General features: G+C 62.7%; 1 protein-coding gene across 1 annotated transcript; it reads right to left on the reverse strand.

Moving 5' to 3' along the window:
• Positions 1-1,058: 1,058 nt before the first annotated feature.
• BARX1 (BARX homeobox 1) lies at positions 1,059-4,472 on the reverse strand. Its single transcript, XM_031447309.2, has 4 exons — positions 4,250-4,472; positions 2,240-2,531; positions 2,073-2,157; positions 1,059-1,663 (listed from the first exon to the last, which is right to left on the reverse strand). The coding sequence occupies exons 1-4, from the start codon at positions 4,470-4,472 to the stop codon at positions 1,499-1,501; spliced, it is 765 nt and encodes a 254-aa protein (XP_031303169.2). The 3' UTR covers positions 1,059-1,498.
• Between the last annotated feature and the right edge of the window lie 2,587 nt (positions 4,473-7,059).

The following is a 7,059-nucleotide window of genomic DNA, read 5'->3' on the forward strand; positions in this document are numbered from 1 at the left end:
ACCATAATGGTTGTTTTCATAATTTAAAACGCGAAGCCTGTATCTGAGCATAGTGTTCCTGATTCTCTTTCCCTCCTATTTGGACCTGCAAGGAACTGGTTTGGAATCTTGACTCTCTTTGGAACTCTGCAGGGCCAAGTTTCTGTCTCTCCCCTAGATTTAACAAGCAGAGTGGCCATTTCTCCAACCCCGTACCTAGTCGTCATCCTAGAAAGCACAAAGACAGGAACCTACTTGAGGGCTCCCACCCAGCTGAGACCCGAGAGAAAGCAACTGATGCCTTACCCGTGGACAGGGCGGCTGGCAAGCACGTGCCATCAGGCCGTGCCCCTGGAAAGGGCACCCTGCCTGAACTTGATGAGTTCGAAATCCTTTGCACTCTGCCTCGGTCTGGTGCCCCCACTGCCCGGAACCATACTCTGCTGCCAGGCGCCTCCGCCCTGTGTATCCCGCGGAAAACGTGAAAACTCCGGGAGGCAGGAGCCGCTGCAGGCGGGGCTGATGATGGTGGCGGGCCTGTGTGCGAACCTCCAGTCCTTGGCTTCCCCTTGGCCTCAGGAAGGCTGGGCCTGACCATCTCAAGCAACTCGAAATTAGTCCTTCAAGTCCCAGGAGACCCAAACAGCAATAGGAGGCAGCTCTCAGCTCCCGGCAACTTCCGGAGTGAGCCCCTCGGTGGCCTGGGGCTTCTGCTCCTTTGGACTACCCCTGGGTAGGCCGGTTGCTGCACTCCGAAGCGCCCTGGGCTGAGAAGGAAGGGGAGAGGGTACAGTCTTGCCCCACAAGCCCATAGAGAAAGCGGTTCCTAGGATCCTGCAGCATCCGAGCTGTCTGCGTGCCTAGCCCGGTCCAGGTGGAGCAGGTCACCGCTCTCATCCACATAGCCCTGGGAAAGGATGTTTCAAAAGCCACTGCGAGTGTCCCTCTTACCTCGCCCCTCCTCCCTCCCACCTCGCGGATTCAGAAACCCCCTCATCAAGGCCCGCTGTGTCATAAAATATTTTATTGGAAAAAAAAATCACCGTCTTCGTAAGAGAAGGGTAGGGGCCCCAGCGACGTCGGGGACCGGGCCTCAGGGCCGAGCCGCCAGGTTGTCCGGACACCATCTCCGGCCGAGGTGGCCTGCGCCGGGCCGAGGGGGTCCCCGACGAGCGGAAGCGGGCGTGTGCCTGGAGACGTCCCGGCCCGGAGGGCCGGCCGGAGGCGAGTGGGGGTGCAGGAGGGAAGCGGGGCGTGAGTGCGCACGGAGCGCCTGGCGCCGCGGAGCTCCGGGCGGAGGCGGCCTCCCGCTACGCGGGGTGTGAGTCTCCAGGCGAGGGCCCGCGAGCGCGCTGGGGCCTGGGTTTCGCTTCAGGATCTGTCCGTTCTTGTTTGGCCCCTAACTGTCCGCATTCAAGGTAGTAAGTTTAGAAAGCAAACGTCATGGACTCGGAAGGGCCGACTCGCGGCTTCCGGCGGGTTGCGCCGGGTGTTCCTGGGCCCGCACCCTCTGCCGCGCTCAGTCCTCCTGGCTCCTATCGCCCGCCTCGCCCGGCGCCTCTGCCGGCTTCTCTGCCTCCTTGGCGCGCTCCTGCTCCGTGAGCTGCTCGCTCGTGGGGATGGAGTTCTTCTTTGGCCTCCCTTTGGGCTTGGTGGGAGATTCCAGGCCGCCGCCCTGCAGCACCTGCGCAGGAGACGAGCGGCACCGCAGTGAGCTGGGGCAGGGCCGGGGAACCCCGCACCCTGTGCCCAGGCAGGGGCCTTGAAGAGCCCAACGAGGCCATTTGAGGCCGCTCCCAGCCCCGGGGAAATGGCGACCATTTGAGCTCTCCTGGGCATAAAAGCGACAAGAGGGTTCAGCAGAGGGGTTCGAGGCTTCCTGGAGTCCTAGGGGTTCTGGGAGCACGAAGGAATGCGGACTGGGCTAGGACACCCAGAGGGACAGAGAACAGAGAGGGTCCCTCTGGGCACCAGGCACCGAGGAAACCGGGACGGTTGGGCAGAAGTCTCCACGGTGGAGAGGAGAGCAGCTCTTGAAGGCTACAGAAGCATGGCGACAAACAGAGGGCGCGGAAAGCCACGGGCACACTCACTATTTTCTTCCACTTCATCCTTCGATTCTGGTACCAAGTCTTCACCTGCAACTGGCTCAGACCCAGGGACTCGGCGAGATCTATTCTGGAAAGAGCGGGATGCACCCTCATCAGGGCAAGCAGCACCCTTCCCACCACCCGCTGGGCTCAGCCTGGCCCCGTGCTACCTGTCGGGCGTGGAGAGGTACTTCTGCTTCTCGAAGCGTTTCTCTAGGCCCATCAGCTGCAACTCGGTGAACACGGTGCGGCTCCGACGCCCCTTCTTGGCCTTAGTGCCCGGCTCCCCTGCGCCTGGTGCCTCCAGCTTCCCGCGGAGCTGCAGCTCGAGCGGCAGGTGCGGTGCGCCCGCAGCGCCGGGCAGCCCAGGCCCCGCGGCAAGCAGCGCCGAGCCTAGCCCGGAGCAGCCCAGCGGCGCCAGCGGGAACTTAAACACTGCCGCCTGCTCGGCTTTCAACACGGCTGCGGGGAGAGAGTGGGGAGCCGGGTGAGCTCGGGCCGTGCTCCTCCTCCTGGAGATCCTCGCACCATGCGCCCCGGCCAGTGCCACCCAGCACAAAAGCTTCGCGCTGGCCGAGAAGTGAAAGATTTGTTCCAGGCACCTAGGCTGACCCTCTTCGACGCCAGGGTCCCCAGAGTCTGGGAGGGGGAACTCCCCAACCCGGGCTATGCCTGGCATTCCCCAGGCACCAGCCGCCTCTGAGACTTAAGAATTCTCAATGAACAAGGTCGCAGCTCCCAAACGCACAGAGTATGTTTCACGGAAAAGGGAAACCAAGAAAAAGAAAGAAAGAAAGCGTTAGGAAGACGAGCGTTTGCCCCAACTAAATCGGCTTTGCTGCGTTCAGAAAAAAAAATAATAAATAAGGAGAAAGCGCATGTGCTCTTCTGTGCGGGGCACAACAGCCTCCCCAGCGGGCAGGCAGCCGGTTGTCAGCAGGGGTGAAGGTGGGTGTTTCCCAGAGATTACAAAGCACCCCAAGAATTGAGAAATTTGTTCCTCCTGTTTTCTCTGTTTATGCGCTTCCCCCACGAAAACGTTTTCATTTTCATTAGTCCTAAACGATATTTTTTTTGCCCGCTTCAAACGAATTAACACTGCAGCTGGAGGCAAAAGGCAGCAGAAACTGGACTTAAAACGAACAAACTGGTCCTGCTGCCCCCTAGACAGGCGGAGCACTGGCTGGACGGTCATGGGATGTGGAGGAAGTCAGCTTGCTGGGCTGGGGTCCCGCTAGAACACAGCAGGCCTCCCTGCCCGGATAGTCATCTCACTACGGGGCGGGTGCTAACCCCGCCGCAGTCCGGGAGGGCCTGGGTAAGATGCGAGAGTAAATATGAGGAGAGGGCCCAGAGGGAAGAAGGGATCCTTGGGGAAAGGTGGGAGAGGAAGAGCAGACCCACCCTACTGAGAGATGCCGACTGACGGTTGTAAAAGAGACAGGGAAATCCAGAAGAAGGGGTGCAGTGAAGAGGGCACGGCGGGTCAGCAAAGAAGAGAATCAAAAGGGGCAGAAAAAGCCTGAGCTGCCGGCTCAAGCTCTGCCACGGCACAGCTGACCTGGCGCGGAAGGGCCAGTCGGGCAGCAGCTCACAACCAGGCCCCTTGTCCCCAGGCAAGGCCCAAGGGGATCGGCGCTACAGCACAGGGCAGTTCGTTGCCAGCCTAAGACCCTGGGCTCTGGGAGGCTCCGGGCTGGCCCGGGCCAGCGTCAGCCCCCAGCACAGCACTCGGAGACACGGGCCTCCTTCCCAAAGGTCCGGCTTGTCCGGCTTCCCCGGCTTGGGCAGCCGCGGCCACTCCCAGCCAGCCCTCTGCGGCGAAGGCCCAGGCGCCCGCGGCCTGAGGTCGCTTTGACCCGAAGTCTGACATTAGCAGTCTGGTCCAGCGCCCGCGATGGGGATGCGGGCTCGGGTCCCCGGGCCTGGACTCCTCGGGACTGGAAGCCGCAGGGTCTCAGTGAAGGAGAGAGAGAACGCCCTCCCGGCCGGCCTGGCCCACGGGCACGAGGCCTTGTTTCTGCGCGGCCGGGCGCCTGCCGCCTCTGCTTCCCGGCCGGGAGCGCGCCGAGGGACTAGCCCCGGGCCTGCGCGCCCGGAGCTGCGTTTTGGAGACGCTGCGGCTCGCTTCCTCCCGCCGAGCCCGGCCAGCGCCCCGCGGCCCCCGGCCCCGCACGTACCCAGGTGGCTGTGGAAGGGCCGCGCCGCCAGCAGCGCCTGCACGCCGAACTTAAGCAGCTCGCCCGCGGCGGCGGCGGCGGCGGCAGGAGCGGCGCCCTTGGGCCCCGGAGGCTCAGTGAGGATTTCCTCGATCATGAAGCTGCGGTAGCGGTGCGGCCGGTGGTCGGCACAGCCCTCGGGCGGCCCGAACCGCGCTGCGCCCGGCTCCCCCGGCCGCTGCATCGCGGCGCCCCGGGGCTCGGCGGCGGCAGCGGCTGGGGCGCGGGGCCCGCGCGGGGGTCTAGGCCGGCCCGCAGCTCCGGGCGGCGCGCGGGCGCCGGCTCATGCCCCCTCCCCCGCCAGCCGGCCGGGCGGAGGCGCAGGGCGCGGGCGGGGCGCGCGGGGCTCGGCCGGTCGGACCCGGGACTGCGCCCCCGCCCCACTCTGCCGCGCCTCTAGCCCCGCCGGCCCCGCGTCACGGCCCCGCCCCGCCCCGCCCGGCCGCCCCGCCCCGCGTCGCCGCCCCCCACCCCCCAGGCCGAGCCCGAGGGAGGGCCAGAGATGGAAGGGTGGCAGGAGGGAGGGGGCCGGGAGAGGGGCCGACCGACCGAGACCGAGGGAGACCCAGCGGAGCACACGCCCAAGAAGGATCGAGCCGAGGAGAGCGGGAGACAAGACCCCCAGGGATGGGAGCTGAGGGATCCAGAGAGAGGTGAGAGAGGGTCTAGAGCGAGACAGCGAGGGCCACACAAGATGCGAGACAGTGACGTGAGGATGCCAGGGACGCCGAGACGTGCGCAGAGAGCGACCGACAGAGGCGCGGGAGCCAGCGGGCCGTGACGTGCCGGAGAGCACAGAGGCTCACAGGACCGAGAGAGGGGGCAGTAAAGAAAGAGCTGGGACAGCTAGCAAGGCGAGCGGCCTGGGAAGGGGAGAATGGGAGGAGGAGAGGCAGAGGCCGCGAAACTCGGCCGGGAAAGGGGTAGCGGTGCGCAGCCTCAGGGCCACGATGCAGGACGGCCCGCCAGGCAGAAGTGCAGCGGCGCCTGGGTGCAATTCGCAGAGCAGTGGCCGCACCTGTGCACTCCAGCCTCAGTTTACCAGGCACGGCCTCATTTCTTCTGAACTGCCCTGAGAGGCAAATGTTCTCCAGCCAGAATTGGCTTAAATTGCCAAGTGATATGTGAACACATCCACACAACCCTGGATGCTGTGGGGTGTTCGCCTACTTAGACGAAGAGATGGATCCTAGGATAAGGAAAGGCTGCAGCTTTGCCTTCTCCCAGTTCTGGAGCATTAGATAAAACCAGTACTGGATGGAGCTGAGTGAGGGGCCACAGGGTGCCCTGGGATTCTGGGGATGAACTCTGGTGTGACCTTCCTCCTCTCTGAGCCTTAAAGTCCCCAAAGTAATTGAGGAAGGCCAGAGACTTTGCTAGCTCCTTCTTTTCATCACTGAGGAAGTCCAAGTCCAAGTCATGGGGTGAAGAATCTCAAAGCTCAACTCTCCACTGAGTTTCTCTCTTTGACCCTGCCACTCAAGGCAAGCCACTGCCCCATTCTGGACCTCAGCCTCCTGATTTGTCCTAAGAAGATGCTGACACTTGGCTCCAGGGAAGCTGTGAGGGCTTAATGGGGGTCCTGTCCCCATGGGCCCCACAGGCTCTGTCAGGGAGGAGTATAATAGTTTGTCCAAGCAAGGAGGGTGGGGTATCAGTGGAGATGGATAGGGCCCCCCTACCCTGGGGAGACTGGGGAGAGTGCCTGCTCCTCTCCTCTTGCCCCTTGGAGTCCTTCATTGGGAGTTCTGGGCCACTCCTTCCCATGTGAGCTCTGCATGGGGCCTTGGTGGTCACCTCTGGGCAATAGGGCTAACATACCCATGACCCTGCCCTGCCTCAACATGATGTAGCTTCTCCAGCTGCTGGTGGTGAGACCGTGGCACCTGCCCCAGGCCCCGTGTAGACTAGGAGATAGCCAAGACTTTGTCCATAGGGACAAAGAGAATGTCTTACCAGAGGCTCTGAGAGCCTCTCTCCCTAGCTGTTGAGTGACTTCAGCCATGGTTGCCCCTTCCTGAGCCTCCTAGCCACCATCAGGGCTGAAAGGTGGCCTCTAGGTGCTCCATCTGTGGGTGATCTTGTGAGTCATATGGCTTCTCAGAAGGGGACAGCGTGGGACCCGCTAAGAATGGTGGTGTCCCACACAAGGCAGGCCTCTCTCCCAGTGAGCGACAGAGAGGCAGGAGATGGGCTGTGCCACCTGGTTGGCCCAGCAGCCACCAGGCAAAGAGAGAAAAGACGGTGTCTCCTGGAGCCCTGGGCAGTCCAGCTGGGACCCCTCCCCACTTACAGGCAAAGAGAACCCCTCCCTAGATGGAATTTTGGGTGTCACCCAGTCCAACCACCTACTTTCTCAGGTGGTGAAACTGAGGCCCAGCAAGAGAAAATTAAGTGGCCCGGGGACCACAGTAAGCAGGGTTTGTTTTCTAATGGGGCCCGTTTTCTCTCACCTCCCTTCACCAAGTAGGGCCCACCGGCCTCCCCCCCCCCACTCCTCCTCCTCTTCACAAGAACCCAGCCTAGGGGCAGTCTGTGAGGGTTAGACCCAGCCACCCCCACTCCATCCCTTCAGCTCCTATTTGGGTCCCTGAATGAAGCCACTAGACTTCGAACCATCCCTACTCTAGGCAATTACCTCCCTGAGAGTCTCAGGTTCTCCAGATGGGAGCTCAGGACCCAGATCAAAGGACTTGAGAATCACGCTCAAGGGTGCGATCAGCGCTCACCAAACCCATTTGGCCCCCAGTCCTGGGTCAGGTTTAGGGGTT

The sequence above is a fragment of the Camelus dromedarius genome, chromosome 10 (genome assembly GCF_036321535.1).
Source record: "Camelus dromedarius isolate mCamDro1 chromosome 10, mCamDro1.pat, whole genome shotgun sequence".
NCBI classification, from domain to species: Eukaryota; Metazoa; Chordata; class Mammalia; order Artiodactyla; family Camelidae; genus Camelus; species Camelus dromedarius.

What these genes read in the sequence shown, in the direction of transcription:
- BARX1 (XM_031447309.2), bottom strand. Translation starts at nt 4,472, where the DNA reads ATGCAGCGGCCGGGGGAGCCGGGCGCAGCGCGGTTCGGGCCGCCCGAG. An exon ending in GCCCTTCCACAGCCACCTGG is followed by an intron (nt 2,532 to 4,249) that starts GTACGTGCGGGG and finishes CTCTCCCCGCAG; the next exon opens with CCGTGTTGAAAGCCGAGCAG. An exon ending in GGATGAAGTGGAAGAAAATA is followed by an intron (nt 1,664 to 2,072) that starts GTGAGTGTGCCC and finishes TCTCCTGCGCAG; the next exon opens with GTGCTGCAGGGCGGCGGCCT.